The sequence below is a fragment of the Cheilinus undulatus genome, linkage group 16 (assembly GCF_018320785.1).
Source record: "Cheilinus undulatus linkage group 16, ASM1832078v1, whole genome shotgun sequence".
NCBI lineage: Eukaryota > Metazoa > Chordata > Actinopteri > Labriformes > Labridae > Cheilinus > Cheilinus undulatus.
Genome location: NC_054880.1, coordinates 2,577,982 through 2,594,123, shown reverse-complemented (window position 1 = coordinate 2,594,123; position 16,142 = coordinate 2,577,982). Strand labels below are relative to the sequence as shown.

The 16,142-nt window shown below is 37.5% G+C and overlaps 2 protein-coding genes and 1 gene segment (V, D, J or C); 2 read left to right on the top strand and 1 right to left on the bottom strand.

Moving 5' to 3' along the window:
- LOC121523649 overlaps positions 1 to 16,142 on the bottom strand; it is an 820,099-nt gene that overhangs the window by 640,267 nt on the left and 163,690 nt on the right. The window contains 1 exon segment of the V gene segment in view: positions 15,582 to 15,590. Coding sequence covers positions 15,582 to 15,590 — 9 coding nt within the window.
- The window catches only part of LOC121523651 (immunoglobulin kappa light chain-like), an 813,481-nt gene that overhangs the window by 635,405 nt on the left and 161,934 nt on the right, over positions 1 to 16,142 (top strand). The gene's annotated exons all lie outside the window — the stretch shown is intronic.
- On the top strand, positions 361 to 5,944 carry LOC121523548 (gastrula zinc finger protein XlCGF57.1-like). The gene is made up of 2 exons (XM_041808472.1): positions 361 to 470; positions 3,679 to 5,944. The coding sequence occupies exons 1-2, from the start codon at positions 446 to 448 to the stop codon at positions 5,484 to 5,486; spliced, it is 1,833 nt and encodes a 610-aa protein (XP_041664406.1). The 5' UTR covers positions 361 to 445; the 3' UTR covers positions 5,487 to 5,944.

Here is a 16,142-nt window from a genome sequence, read left to right as displayed (position 1 = left end):
CCTCCATAAATTGTATTTATCTCTCTCTGTATTGTGTCTGAAAGTGCTGACCCACTCCACAAATTAAGAGCTTCACACCCAACAGGAGTTTTCTCACTTTGATTCATAAGCTGAGGGATTACATCGATTTTAGTCCCCTGAGAACCATCTATCTGAGTCTGACTTGACTGCGTATCCTGATGAGAAAAAGCATGTTGGTGAAATTTGAAGTAGACCATCTCAGTTTTAAATTTAAAGGTGTAGTCTGGGCAGAGGGCATGATGCTCAGTTTTATTGTGATAGCCTGATGAGTGTACAGGAAGCGTCGTGTTTGTTTCCGGGTCTCGAAGGCTGTTTCCTGCTAAGGGCAATTAGCGTTTTTGGATGATCCACGTCCTTCTGGAGCAGAGTAATCCAAGTCCAGAGTCGATTTTCTCTTCCCCTTTGACTCCTGGATGTCTGTAAGATGTCCGAGTTTCAGGATCTTTCAGGTTTGTTTTCTTTCTTCTTCGCTTCCCGTCAGTGTTTCAGAGAGCTGAGCCTTTAGCTAACGTTCACATGCACACAGCACACTTTAAGCCACAGCTAGCCCCTGATAAAAAAAAAAAAAGACTATATTTGTGGTTAAAAAAGCCTTGGATGTCTACTGTGTAATGTTTAGAATATGTCTTCTAAAACTAATTTATATGGGTGGTTTGCATTCGCGTGCCTGTGTTTGGTTGTGAAGCGGGGCCCTTTATTATTGTAACTAACCCAGATGTGTCATAATGAGCAGCAGCAGTTCTCAGTGAAGCTAATACATAACATCACACCCTCTTTAAACTGTCCAGACTGTTGGTATCAGTCCTGAAAGAATCCGAGTCTGTCCAGTCCAAACATGTAGATCAGGGCTCATTGATTAAAATTTAACAAGATCAACTTAAAGACCTGGTAAAGAGAAAATAAATCTGTATTTAGGCTCGTTGTATGACAGATCACTGTGTTATGAACCCCCAATCAAAATTTGAGTCAAATAAAACACCTCTAAGTTTATAAAATTAAGCTTTAAAATCATGACAAATGAGACTGTAAAATCTGCTCCAGGATGGTGTGGGCGTGTCTGTTGAATGATCTGGAGCCACGCCCACTCAGGAGAAATACGATCCTCTCAGATTTAAAAAAAAATTTTACCATCTGAATGGAGGAAAACTCGCTCACAATATCCTGCCCCTTGACCTTATGAACAGAACACTGCTGCCTGGCTCTGTGACAGAGAGACAATGTCCGTTTTCTGGCTCAAATCTCAGTTAAGATGCATTTAAATCAGGGGTGTCAAACTCAGTCACAGCGGGGTCCGGATTCTTAATTTGGGTCTAACCTGAGAGCTGATCAGGGTCAACATTTAACCATTAACTGTCAACCTCATTTTCACCAGTAACAAATAATGGGGGGAATGATGATAAATGATGTTGAGATTTTAAAAAATGAAAAGTTTAAGGGCTTACAATCTAAGATTAAAAAATAAACTTTTAATTTAAAAATTCAAAACACAAAATTTTAAAAAGCAAATATATGAGATATAAGGGCAAAATCATGTGTTTTAAAGGTCATAATTTGAGATAAAATTAGAAATCATGACCTTTACAGGTCAAAATATGAGGGAATAGTACAAATCATGAGTTTAAAAGGTCAAAATAGTGAGATGAAATTCAAAATCTTGAGTTTAAAAGATTAAAATATGAGATAAAATTGTAATTTGTGAGTGTTAAATGTCAAAATGTGAAATTTAAAGTCAAAATTAGGAGTTGGAAAGGTCAAAATGTGAAGTAAAATTAAAAATCACGAGTTTTAAAGGTCAAAATAGGACACAAAAAGCAATATGTTTAAGCCATAATTGTGAGATGTAAAATTGAAAATAAGAAATGTAAACACGAATTAATTTCTTTACCCACATGTCTGACTTTTTATCTAATTATTTTACTATTCATTTTTCAAATTTTCATGATTTAACAAGGATATTTTAAACGATCAAGGTTAAGTTTACATTTTTATACAGGAGAAAATCTGCAGACCTCATACTGGTGGGCCAGTTATAATTAAAATATGATTTGATCTTGCAAGCCGTATATAGCTGTACCATGGGTCGGATTTGTCCCCTTAGCCTTGAGTTTGACACCCCATGCTTTAAATGATCCATAGGCCACTGTGGCTGATAAATTTGGCAAATTTACCTCACAATGGACAAAAAACAGCGTTTAACTGACTGTTAACTTTCAATAAAGGCAATATAGCCATTTTAAGTCTAAACTGTAAGTTAACACCAAGACAAAAACAAGGTAGGGTCAGACTTTTACTCTCAGACTTTTGATCAAGGCCCCTTCAGTGTGATCCACTGATGCACCGGTGGAATATCCACATTGGTAGATGGTTCCCTGTGAACATTCATCAGCACGAAAAGATTACATGGACCAATGACGGTTGCCGATGTGTGTCAAACTTGAAAACACAAATAAATCTGAGGTGCATGCTGTTGTGAGAGAAAAAGCTAAAAATATGTCAAAAGCGATGATAGGCAGCAGTCTGAGAAGTTTTTGCTGCATAGTGGGCATACTCTCCAGCTTGCTTTTCAGATCAGCTGAGTTTGCATGGCCAGGCATTGGTGGTTGTTTTTGCAACTGGCTGAAAAATCAGACACTTTAGGCATTCTTCCCTTGCCTACCCACACCTGCAGTTTATGCTGGGGCTGTCAGACGTGAAGCCAGAAAGACATCAGCAGGACATCTTGACCTGGTGGAATAGAGTGGTTTAGATGATGCAAAGCCTCTTGGAAGAAGAATAAACACTTGCCACATGTGCTGTGGAGTACAATCTTCCTGCAACTTCAACTGCACAGCAGTCAGTTTGAAAACTTAATCACAATTTTCTCTCCAGTTGAACAGCTGACAAGAGAAGTCAGTGCACTGGATTTATCAGCTGCTGACATAATCTCCTTGGTTAATACTCCAGACACGTCTTTTATGAAAGGAGGCAGCCATTCATCATGGAGTTAAAACAACAAATACTACTTTATTAGAGGCATGTAGCACCACATTATGTAATAATGCTGCATTATGTAATAATGTAATACATTTTCAATTCATTATGTAATAACGCCGCATTTTGTAAGCCACTAAGCAGTAAGGGTTAGGGCAAGGTAGTAGGGTATACCCTGGAGCCCACCTTAAGTCCTAGGGTTAAGGTTAGATGTTTAGTCTAGAGCCCTGAAGTCCTATGGTTAGGGTTATTACATAATGTGGCGCTACAAGGTAGCTAGCAAAAGATTCAAACTAGTAAAGTCTGATCTACTCTTCTGCATCGCTACCTCATTAGATCCCTGGTACAAGGGCCCCTGTTTTTGATAGAGCATTTGTGGATTTCAGCTCTGCTTTTAACTCTATAGTCCTGGTTCTGCTAGAGGACAAGTTCTCCTAGCTAAACATTTGATAATAATCTCATATAATCATATCAGTAGTATTTATAGCTTATACAACACTAGCTTCTCACTTTTATTGTTGGTAGTTATGACTTTATTTAGATTTAGACCAAAAGCTTACAACCTTTCTGCCATCCCATTGCTTCTGTGTCGCTATTTGACAAATGATAAAGCTTACAAATCATCGTTCTTAATGTTTGTTCTATCATGAAATCAGCTTTCCTTAATGTGTTACCTCTGTACTTTAGTTTCTTCTGAGGTGGTCCAGCAACTTTCAGTGAGTGAAGATTTCCCGTGTGAGCATCAGGAGAGGAGCTCCAGTCTGAGCCAGGAGATTACCATCAAAGAGGAACTTCAGGAACTGTGGTGCATTCAGGAGGAAGGGCAGCTTCACGGGTCAAGTTGGACTGCCATTATTCCCAACCCTTTGAAGAGTGAAAATGAAGAGAAACCTCTTTTCTCACAGCTCCATCAAAAACAAGCTGAAGGGATGGAAACAGGAGCTGATGACAAAGAGGGTGTAAGAGCAGAGGCAAGCAGGAATTTTGGTCCAGAGAGGGATTTACGACCAGAAACTGAGATCAAGACTGAAGACTCTTCTGAAGCTGAGACTGATGACAGTGCTGATTGGAGGGAGACGACAAAACAAAAGTCAGGTTTAAACTCAGTGGGAAACATCAAAAGAAAGACAAGAAAACCAGATAAGGAAACACATGGTTGCTCTGTTTGTGGTAAAATATTTAACAGAAAAGATCATATGAAGGCTCACATGAAAATTCACACAGGAGAGAAACCCTTCAGCTGCTCTCAGTGTGGTAAAAGATTTAACAGAAAATATAATCTTAAGTATCATATGATAGTACACACAGGAGAGAAACCCTTCAGTTGCTCTGAATGTGGCAAAAGATTTAAAAGGAAGTATAATCTTGAGGATCATATGACACTTCACACAGGGGAGAAACCCTTCAGCTGCTCTGAGTGTGGTAAACAATTTATCTGTAAAAATAGTCTTAAGTATCATATGAAAAATCATACAGGAGACAAACCCTTCAGCTGTCCTAAATGTGGCAAAAAATTTATCCGTCAAAGTTACATGGTTAACCACATGAGGGTTCACTCCAGAGAAAAGTTAAAGTTAACATGCTCTGAGTGTGGTGAAATATTCCACTGGAAAAGTCATCTGATAAGACATATGAAAATTCACACAGAAAAGAATGTATTTGCCTGCTCTGTGTGTGGTAAAAGGTTTAAACAAAATAAGATGTTAATCAAGCATATGTTGATTCACTCAGGCCGAAAACTGTTCAGCTGCTCTAAGTGTGATAAAAAATTTACGAAGAAGATGTATCTGAAAATTCACATGGCACATCACAGAGGGGAGAAACCATCAGTCTGCAGTGTTTGCAAAAAAAGATTCTCTTGGCCGGGTTCGTTACGAAGACACAAATGTATTAGCAAAAAGGCATCAAAGCGTAATGCAAACCATGCAGAGAAGAAAAGAGAGACAACAATAGTGGTAAAAGTAGAGGATTGTGGAGGACCAGAACAAGCTACAGTCTCAGATTCAAACAGAAGTGTACAACCATTGATTGAAGTGAGGCCTGCACATTGTGGTGATGGTTTAACGGAGACATGCAAACAGCAGGCAGCTTTAAATTTTGTGGAAAACACTGAAAATGTCAGAAGTAATGGTTGTAAGAAATCACACAAGTGCTCTGACTGTGGTAGAATATTTACCAAAAAAAGCAGTCTTACAGCACATATGAGGATTCACTCAGGAGAGAAACCCTTCAGCTGCTCTGAGTGTGGTAAAAAATTTAGAGCAAAAGCAAGTGTGAATATACACATGAGAACTCACTCGGGAGAGAAGCCCTTCAGCTGCTCTGAGTGTGACAGAAAATTTAGTCAAAAAGCGGGTATGTCTGTACACATGGGGATTCACACAGGAGAGAAACCACTCAGCTGCTCTGAGTGTGGTAAAAGATTTCGCCTCAAAGGTAATCTGAAACAACATATGAGAACACATGAAGGAAAGAAATCCTGCAGCCGGTCTTAAGCTGGTAAACTCAAGTGTAATTGGATACTTGACATGACACATCACAGGCTCAAGAAACCTTTAACCATAATGTTTATGAACACAGGTTAGTTTGGCTTTATCAGTTCAGAATTCACTGATGTGCTATTGATCAGGCTTCAGAGCCTTCTCAAAAACAAACAGAGGAGAAAAGAGAGACAGGAACTGGAGCTGGTAGTGAGGACTGTTGGAGAATCAGAAGCAGCCAGGAACATGGATCCATAGAGTCATGTACAACTGGAGACTGACGTCAAGGTTGAAGACTTTTCTGAACCTGAGATCAAAGACTGTGATTATGATTAAACAGTGATGTTTAAACACTCAAAAATTGTGAATTTCCCTTGGTGATATGAGATGTAATAATGTTGAGCAACCACTCATGGTTTGGTAATAAATTGATGACACTGAAGATAAATGTGAACAGTTATACATGAAAATTAAAAAAAGACTTTAAATTTTGGACTCTGTTTTGGAAGTCATTACTCAAACCCATGACATGGATGTGCAAAACAATCCATTTGGTGTATTAGGTTAAGTAAAAATGTTAACCTTTTTGGGTGCATGATGCCACTTCTGACATTATTACCTACTAAAACTTGACTGAAACAGTGAAGTATTGATTGCTGTCTTCTGCCATGGTTACTGATCTTAGAGAGGGATGTGAAGCATTTGAAATCAGTTTGATCTTATCTGATAAAGACCAACAAATGTAGAAAACTGCTGTAACCAACAAGACTTAGTTTACTTCCATAATCTTCTTCATCTTTCTCTGTAGTGAATCAAGTGAAGGCCACCCTTACAGTGTCTCACTTCACAAATCAAGAGCTTCACATCCAACAGGAGTTTTCTCTCATCAAAGTATATCTTATTTTATCTCTTCTAGGGATGAGTTTTGAAATCCAATACCAACATAGAACTGGTACCAACACATCCAATACCTATAGGACGAGATTACAACACAGATAAGGATGCTTCATTTCGGTACCCCACCACCCTGATGGTGGAAATTTGTTACATGTATCTGCCCTATTATTTAACTTTGTGAACCCTGGGGTCCCCCAATTGGGGGACTGAGAGTTATTGGCAAACACAGTGTGAAATAATGTCCTAATCACGAAAGAATATAGTGATGTTGCACATCAAATTGAACAGCAGAACCTGGGCTACAAGACTACATAAACCTTTTTTATATGCCCTAAACACAACAACTAAATGAATAACGACATATCAAACTCTGTACTCATATGTTGTACTGTGGTCTGATAAAGGTTTAGAGCTGCAGCTGCATCATTTTCAAAGGGATATTCATCTTGAAAATGTTTTATTTTTTTAGGCGAACCTAAATTTTTTGCTGTGTGCCATCTTCATTTACTCTTCACCAGTATAACATATACTCATATTAACACATCTCAACAAATCGCAGGGACTTCATTTTATTCTGAAGGCCGGATGAGTAGAAAGGGAGTTATTTTTTTGTTTCCGGGCCGAATACTGTTAGCGAGATAGGACTATCCAGCGTTCTTCTGCAGAGGAGTAGTCCCTAAGCAGAGTTTAGGGTTCACTTTTCTCTTTCTGCTTTCACTCTTGGGTGTTTGTAAAATGTCCGGGGATCGGGATCTTTCAGGTGTGTTTTCTTTCTTCCTCTATAAACTTTTTTTAAGTGTTTCATGTAGCTTCAGCTGTAGCTAACGTTCAAATCCACACAGCACCGTGTTAGCTGCAGCTAGCGCCTGAAAAATCTGTTTTCTGGATCCAGAACCCCTTGCTGACTAATCTCTCATGTTTACAACATGTCTTTTTAAATTTACCTTTTTAAGTGATAGATAGCAGTGAAAATGCATTTTTGCATCAAAATGTGAGGTGCTTGTCTCATCATCGTAGCTCCAGTTAGCCTCTTGTGGTGGTTTGGCTTTGAACCAGGGCCTTTCATTGCTGGAACTACTGAGGTGTGAGATGCTGTTCAGCAGTCCTCACTGAAGCTGGTACTAACATAACGGCCTCCTGAGCTTGTTCAGACTATCAGCTCTTAAATGATACAAATCTAAACATAAACATGTCTCTAGAACTGGGATCTACAAGAAAATATCCTCCAACATAGTCAGTGAATCACCATGTCAAACTTGTGATATGATTCAGTCCAGTTAATAATAAACAGTGACACATGTGAAGCAGTGAATGTGATTTTTTCCACTCAGTTGTTTGGTAGATTTTTCAGGTTGCTTAAGTATGTCAAAGGCAGCATGGTGGTTTCAGAATGAGACCACAATTCAATGGGTATTTTTAAACGTAGTGAGGCACATTTAGTAAGAAGGGCTCTGAGGGCTTACTCCTGAAAACTCGAAACACCCAACAATTTATTCCCAGTAGTCTGGAGAATATGTAGGCACTATTTTGCAATAGGTGTAGAGCATAATGGTTTAATGAATGATTTTCAATAAATCAAGGAATCTACATCATTGCTAGATTTGTTCTTTCTTGCCACATGTTCATTTTGAAAACAGCTGTTTATTGTAACTCTGTTTAATGTTTTAAGTGTTGAATCAAACAGTTATGTAAATATGTTATAATTCATTTTCTGTATTAGAATGTAAATAATTGTTTATGTTGCAACACAATCTCTTTTATTTACATCACTTGGTGTTGATACTTTGATAAAATAGATGCATATTCAAACACAAAACAGCAAAACATGTCAAATCCAAGAGTAAACTGTTTTTTTTTCACTCTCTGCCTCAGTAACAGCAGCTTTTTTTGCCCTGTGTTTCCTTCTCTTAATCTTTAACCATCAGTATGTCATAGACTCCACAATAATGTACTTTTAGATTAGTCTTCAATTTAATCTACTTTAATCTCAAAATCCTGCTTTTTTCTCTGAAATGAAAATATAGTAGTGTCTCAAACATTTTTTTCTTATCCCATTCCATACTTCTAATGTAAAAAACCTGAAACTTTTAATGCTTTGAAAAGGTAGACTATTTTAAACGGCATAGCTTTCCTTGACTTTGTGGTAGAGATCATCATAAATGACACTACTGCTGTCACCATGATTAATTTGGTTCTAACATCACTACAAGGCAAAGCACATGTCTTTGAGCAATAATCCCCACTCCAAGGAAGAAAATAAACAAACTTAGAGCCCAATATTATCCATCAATCAAATTCCTCACAGTCACTCCCTTACCCACAACGTGAAAACAATTTTCCATAAAGTGACACAAATTTTGGATCTATATAAAAACCCAGTAACACTTTATTTGAAGTTTTATACGTAAGACTGATATTATGCTGTCATAATCATGACATGACACCTGTTATTAACATGAATAGAGCTTCATGAATGTTGCCATTAAGTGTCATTAAGTGTCATTTGCTAAATTATGACACCTTTACCGCAAAAGTCAAGTTATTATGATTATGATTATGCCTTCCGAAAAAATGTCAACTTTGCGGTAAAGGTGTCATAATTTAGTGAATGACACTTAATGGCACTTAATGGCAACATTCATGAAGCCCTATTCATGTTCGTGACAGGTGTCATATCATGACTATGACAGCATAATGTCAGTCTTATGAATAAAACTTCAAATAAAGTGTTACCAAAAACCCTTTGGCTGACACAGAAGGTTACCTGTCGTGCTCTGAAGTCAGACTTAAAATGTTAACAGACAAGTAAAAGATAATTTCTCTCACTAAATGAGGAAGTTTGAGAGTGAGGAAAATGTACCTCGGTCTTATTGTTGATGACAATTTTTTTATGAGATTGGACCATGTATGACCGAGTTATGAACAAGTTCATGTCTCCTGAAAATGATGCAAATTTGAAGCTTCACCATGGCTGCACCTGTTGAGCTTTGTGTGTGAGCCAAAGAAATTTTCATAGTTAAAGTCTGTATGCCAAAATTCACAAAGTTTTGAGTTCTGACATGTCAGGTTATCTGCAGGCTGATTACTTCTGCATCACTCTTTGACAAACAGGGAAGCATACAAGCAGTGTTTATTGATTTGACAGTTGAAGTACAATCGAGGCATGGTATTTGTGCTAGTTCTCCTTACTTAGTGGTTATATACTTGGAAAAAAATCTGTGTCAGGAAAAAAAATATTCCAATTCCTTTTTTAATATTTGTTTTAATAATTTGATATGATGCTGTGTTGCTTCTGTTTGTTAGTTTTTCCTGGAGAGGTCCAGCAGCTTTCAGTGACTGAAGAAGCAGTTCCCCATGAGCAGCAGGAGAGGAGCTCCAGTGTGAACCAGGAGTTTACCATCAAAGAAGAACCGCAGGAACTGTGGACCAGTCAGGAGGGAGAGGAGCTTCTTGGGTCAGGTTGGGATGGTACCAGCATGTTCACTCTTGTTCCTGTGAAAAGTGAAGAAGTTGAAGAGAAACCTCAGTTTGTGCATCACAGTCAAAAACAAACTGAACAGGTGGAAACAGAAGCTGATGACAAAGAGTGTGTAAGAGCAGAGGCAACCAGGAATGTTGATCCAGATAAGGATTTACAACCAGAAACTGTGATCAAGACTGAAGACTCTTCTGAAGCTGAGACTGATGACAGTGCTGATTGGAGGGAGACTATGGAACAAAAGTCTATTTTAAACTCAGTGGGAAATATCAAAAGAAAGACAAGAAAAATAGGAAAGAAAACACATAGCTGTTCAGAGTGTGGTAAAATATTTACCAGAAAATACCTTTTTGAGGATCATATGAGAATTCATTCAGGAAAGAGACGATTCAGCTGCTCTGAGTGTGGTAGAGGATTTAACAGAAAACCTCTTCTTAAGGATCATATGATGCTTCACACTGGAGAGAAACCTTTCAGTTGCTCTGAGTGTGGTAAACGATTTATCAATAAAACAAATCTTAAGTATCACATGAGAAATCACACAGGAGAGAAACCCTACAGCTGTCCTAAGTGTGGCAAAAGATTTATCCGTCAACATATTGTGGTCAAACATATGAGGGTTCACACCAGACAAAATTTAACCTGCTCTGAGTGTGATGAAATGTTTAGATTTAAATATCATCTGAGAAGACATATGAGAGTACATATAGGAGAGAAGCCCTTTGCCTGCGCTGTGTGTGGTAAAAGGTTTAAAAAGAATAAAACTCTAACCAAACATATGTTGATTCACTCTGGAGAGAAACTCTTTAGCTGCTCCGAGTGTGATAAAAAGTTTATGAAAAAGACGTACTTGAAAATACACATGGCAAATCACAGAGGGGAAAAACCTTTAAGCTGCAACATTTGCAAAAGAAGATTCTCTTGGCCTAGTTCATTAAGTAGACACAAGTGTATTGGCGTTGAGGCATCAAAACTTAGTGAAAACCACACAGAGGAGAAAACAGAGATTCAAACAGTAGTAAAAGTAGGGGACTGTGGAGGATCAGAACAAGCCACGGCTTGTTTAGAGGCAGCTTTAAATGTTGTGGAAAATGTTAAGAAAAACAGAATTAATAGTGGTGAGAAATCACACAACTGCTCTGATTGTGGTAAAATATTTACCAAAAAAAGCAGTCTTACAGCACATATGAGAATTCACTCAGGAGAGAAACCCTTCAGCTGCTCTGAGTGTAATAAACAATTTAGTCGAAAAGGATGTATGACTGCACACATGAGAATTCACACCGGAGAGAAACCCTTCAGTTGCTCTGAGTGTGGTAAACAATTTAACTATAAACTTTATCTTGATACACACATGAGAATTCACACCGGAGAGAAACCTTTCAGTTGTTCTAAGTGTGATAGAAAATTTAGACAAAAAGGAAGTATGACTGCTCACATGAGAATTCACTCAGGAGAGAAACCCTTCAGTTGCTCTGAGTGTGACAGAAAATTTAGTCAAAAAGGAAGTATGACAGTACATATGAGAATTCATTCAGGAGAGAAACCCTTTGGTTGCTCTAAGTGTAAAAAAAGATTTCGGATCAGACGTACTCTGACACAACATATGAGAACTCATGCAGGTGGAAAATCCTCCAGCTGGTCTTAATCTGTTGAAAACAAGCCTTTTGTGACACTTCACATGGCATATCACAGAGGCATGGAGACCTTTAACTGTAATGTTTGTGACCAAAGTTTTTCTTGGCTTTATCACTTAGGAATTCTAAGATGTGTTTGTGGTGAGAATTCTGAACCTCTTCAGAAACAAAAACTGAGGAGAAAAGAGAAGCAGAAAGAAGAGTTGGTGGAGAGGACTGTGGAGGATCAGAACCAGCTAGGATTTCAGACCCAGGGTGACATTTACAACCGGAGACTGACGACTTTTCTGAACCTGAGATCAAAGACAGTGATGATGATTGGAAAGAGATCAGACAACATCAGTAATGTTTAAACACATAAATAATTAACTTTATTTGGTGATATGAGATGTAAAAATGTTGAGCAACCAGGTGGTGCTAAACTGATGCCACTGAAGATGAATATGAATTATGAGTGAAAACAAGTGAAACTGACATCGTGGACTATTGTAAATCTCTAGTAAGAACCACCATAATCAGAGTGCATTTACTTTAAGTTTTGTGCGTTCCTGATGGATGTAAGCAGCATTCTGGACTGGTTAATGGAAAATAACAGGGTTGTTAATTCTGGGACTTTTTAAAAATATAAAGATGTAATCAAGTATTTCATGATCAAATAAAACAAATAAAACATGATTTCAAGTGTTGAGAAAAATTGTGTTTAAGGTTTTTCTACATCGTTAATAACCTCTTTCACCCTGCCTGAAATACCTCCAGGACCCCCATGGGGCTGCAGGCACTTGGGAAGCACTGGTTTCAGATATTTACAATGAAAACATTTCCATATAACACATATCTAAAAGATGTATAGGAGATAAAAATTACCGTTTCAAGAAAAAAAAAATGTTTGTTTTGAATAAAGTTTACAGGATCAAATGTTCGGAAAAAGGATTAATTTAAGTGAGTTTGGATCACAATGTTGTCTTCACAGTAGTTCAGTCAGTTTCTCTCTCTTGTGGAGGTCTTTCAGTAGAGACTGGGACAGGGGTTTAATTTGAAGTACATCTCAGACCTGGTATAAACTGTTTTCTGTGTTTTGTGTTATTTAATGACTTCAAACATCTATTGAATATTTTATCTTTAATTTTCATTCAATGAAAGTACATGCAGAGGTTGCAGTGCCATCAAATGGAAATTGTGTTACACTCAAACATTTCTCCACTGAATTTTACATTTTATTAGCCTTTGACTTCATATCCAGATATTTTCCATCCACCAACATGCAGCTGATGCTGTAGGAGGATTCATTTGATTGTTTTGAAATGAATGTTCATTTCATTACAATAACAAAACAACATTTGGGTTTCTTAAAGTTCTTGGATTAGGCTGAAGAAACTTACCTTGAATATCTGATACACGGTCCAGTTTCATGTCATTTACCATCCCATGATCTGGATTTGTGACACAGTCTATCTGGCATGTCAGGTTAAGAACATATGTTATACTTTAAAGGAACACACTGCAACTTATGAAATTTCTTACCAGACTCTGTCTCTGTTGCGTATCCTGGTAAGAAAATACAAGTTTAAGTGGAATTTTGAATAGCCATCTTGATTAGAATTCTGTACACAAAGTTCAGGACATGCAGATGTGGAAAAAGTACACCACTGTCATATGCAAGTAAAAGTACAGTTACTTTGGTAAAAAAAAAATTGCTTAAGAAGAATAACTGGTCCATAAATCTACTCAAATAAAAGTCAAAAAGTAGATAATTCAAAATTTAATCAAAGTAATGAGTACTAAGGTGCTGCTTTTGGCTTCCCAAGGTGCTTGCACAGGGAAATATGATCTTCACTTAATGTGCAGTTACAGCAATATAAATCTCTAACCAGGTTTCTCATTAAAAGGTATAGACCCAACCTAAAGTAAAATGCAACAGATATTTTGGGCTGAAATGTGGAATCACTCTGCTCTTATGCACTACTAAATATTTTGTGATCAAACCCAAACTACTGGTCAGTTTCATGTCGGTGACTTAAAGCTTGGACCTACTTAGTTGGCTTTTTGTGTTGTTGTTTTTTTACTCAGTATTTGATACTTTTTGAAATGCAATTAAGTACATTACCTCACCTAACATTTATTGAAGCAAAAGTACAATTACTAGTTCAAAAAAAAACAAAAAAAAACAAATACAAATACAAAAAAGCTACCCAATTACAGTAATTGGAGTAAATGTAACAAGTTACTTTCAATGTCTGAGGACATATGAGAATGCGTTTATTTTGAAAGCCAGATTAGTGTACCGGAAGTGATGTCTTTGTTTCCGGGTCTCGAAGATTTTCCCCGGCGATCTCTGTTAACGTGTTTGGATGACCCAGTGTTTATTAGAAACTAACAGACACTGTTTAAAGTTTACCCTTCTCTTTCTTCTTCGACTCTTGAATGTCTGTAAAATGCCCGGGTTTCAGGATCTTTCAGGTTTGTTTCCTTTCTTCCTCTGTTACCGTGTCTACTGTAAATGTTGTATATCACAATGTTAGTAGCTGCTAGCTCCTGATAATAACATAACCTTGTTTTCTGAACACACAATCTCTTTGCTGACTGGTGTATGATCTTTGCAATGTGTCCCCTAAAGCTTATTTTATGAGTGATAAGTCGCTCTGAAATACATTATTTTTTGTACCAAGTTGAGGTGCTGCTGTCGTTCACGTTTAGCTTCTTGTGCTAATTTTGCTGATTCTACCCAGTGTTAATTTGATCGACTACAACTACGACTACAACTATTCATCGACAGCCTTTTTTCCATGACAAAAACAAGACTAAGTCTAACAAAAATAGATCTGTGACGACTAAAACTGTCAAAAACGAAGTTTTAGTTTTTGTTAAAATGACGAAAACTAGACTGAAATGTAATTTAGTTTTTGTCGGACATTCAAAACCCGTGACATTTCTCCACTGTGGGTAAATCTGTCAAAATTGCAATGCATCTGTATCTATTCTACCTCTCACCTGTAGAAAGCAGGGACCCCAGGTTTGGCAGGGTGCAGAGAACACTCTACCATGATTTGGTACCACATTTAGCCAAGAAAATAAATGCCAGGACTAAAAGTTAAGACTAAAATGTGAGGACTTTTTATGGATTAAAACTAGACTAAAATGTTTTGAGTTGTCATCAACTAAAACTAGACAAAAACTGAAAGAGAGTAGAAATGACTAATATGTGACTAAAACTAAAATGAATTTCATTTAAAGAGTAAAACTAAAATTCGAAATAGCTGCCAAAATTAACACTGATTCTACCTTTGTATGCACAATGAAACGGAGCCGCTGTTATGATATTTAACTGGACTATAGTGGAACTGTCCCAGCGTAAAAATGCTTGCTTTCAACAACAGGGTTTTGTTGAATTAAAACTAATATTTGCATAATAATCTCATAATCAGTCTGAAAAAGAACTGAATTAAAAATCATGATCATGCCCTAAAAATGATTATATTTGTATTGTAATGTAAGCTTTAAAGGTTATGCATTGTCCAGGTTTCATCCCTGTCATCAGGTGTATCGATCTGCAAAGTTATTATCTAATACGTTTGTGCCAGTGTGGAAAATTGCTGAACCAATCAGCGTTGAGTTTGAGAAGAGCAAGGCATCAGCTTTATCAGAGCTGGACAGCAATTCTTTATTTGAATAAATTCTCCTTAAATCGCTTTTTTGAATTTAAAATATTCCAAGACTGTTGCGTGTTTGTTTTAGTGTGAAATCAATTTTCCTTAAGGTTTGCTTCTGTATTTTAGTTGCTCCAGAGGAGGTGAGTGAAGAAGAGGTTTTCCTTAAGCAGCAGGGAAGGAGCTCCAGTCTGCAGCAGGAGGTGACCATCAAAGAGGAACCAGAGGAACTGTGGAGCAATGAAGAGGGAGAGCAGCTTCACAGGTCAGGCTGGGATGATATCAGCATGTTCCCTTTTGTTCCCCTCACTGTGAAGGGTGAAGATGAAAAGAAACCTCTCTCCTCACTGCTTCATCAGAGACAAACTGGAAGAATGGAGACAGGAGCTGATGAAGGAGAGTGTGGAGAAGCAGGGGCAACCAGGTGCTTTGATCCAGAGACTAAGGTCAAGACTGAAGACTCCTCTGAAGCTGAGACTGATGACAGTGATGACTGGAGAGAAACAAAAAAACACCAATCAGGTTCAAACTCATTGGAAAACATCCAAAATGAAAGTAAAAGCAAGCAGAAAACACATAAATGCTCTAAGTGTGGTAAACTATTTAAAAAGAAGGGTAATCTTAAAGATCATATTATGATTCACACAGGAGAGAAACCCTTCAGCTGCTCTGAATGTGGTAAAAGATTTAACAGAAAATGTTCTCTTACAGACCATAAGAGAATTCACACAGGAGAGAAACCCTTCAGCTGTTCTGAGTGTGCTAAAATATTCAACAGAAAAAGTAAACTTAATTATCATATGAGAGTTCACTTCAGCGATAAACACTTCAACTGCTCTGAGTGTGGTAAAAGATTTAGTCACAGAGAAAGCATGATGGAACACATGAGAATTCACACAGGAGAGAAGACCTGCACCTGTTCTAAATGTGGTAAAAGATTCATTAATCAAAGTCTTATGGGCAAGCATATGGTGGTTCACACTGGAGAAAAGTTATTTACCTGCTCTGAGTGTGG

What these genes read in the sequence shown, in the direction of transcription:
- LOC121523548 (XM_041808472.1), top strand. Translation starts at nt 446, where the DNA reads ATGTCCGAGTTTCAGGATCTTTCAG. An exon ending in CGAGTTTCAGGATCTTTCAG is followed by an intron (nt 471 to 3,678) that starts GTTTGTTTTCTT and finishes TCTGTACTTTAG; the next exon opens with TTTCTTCTGAGGTGGTCCAG.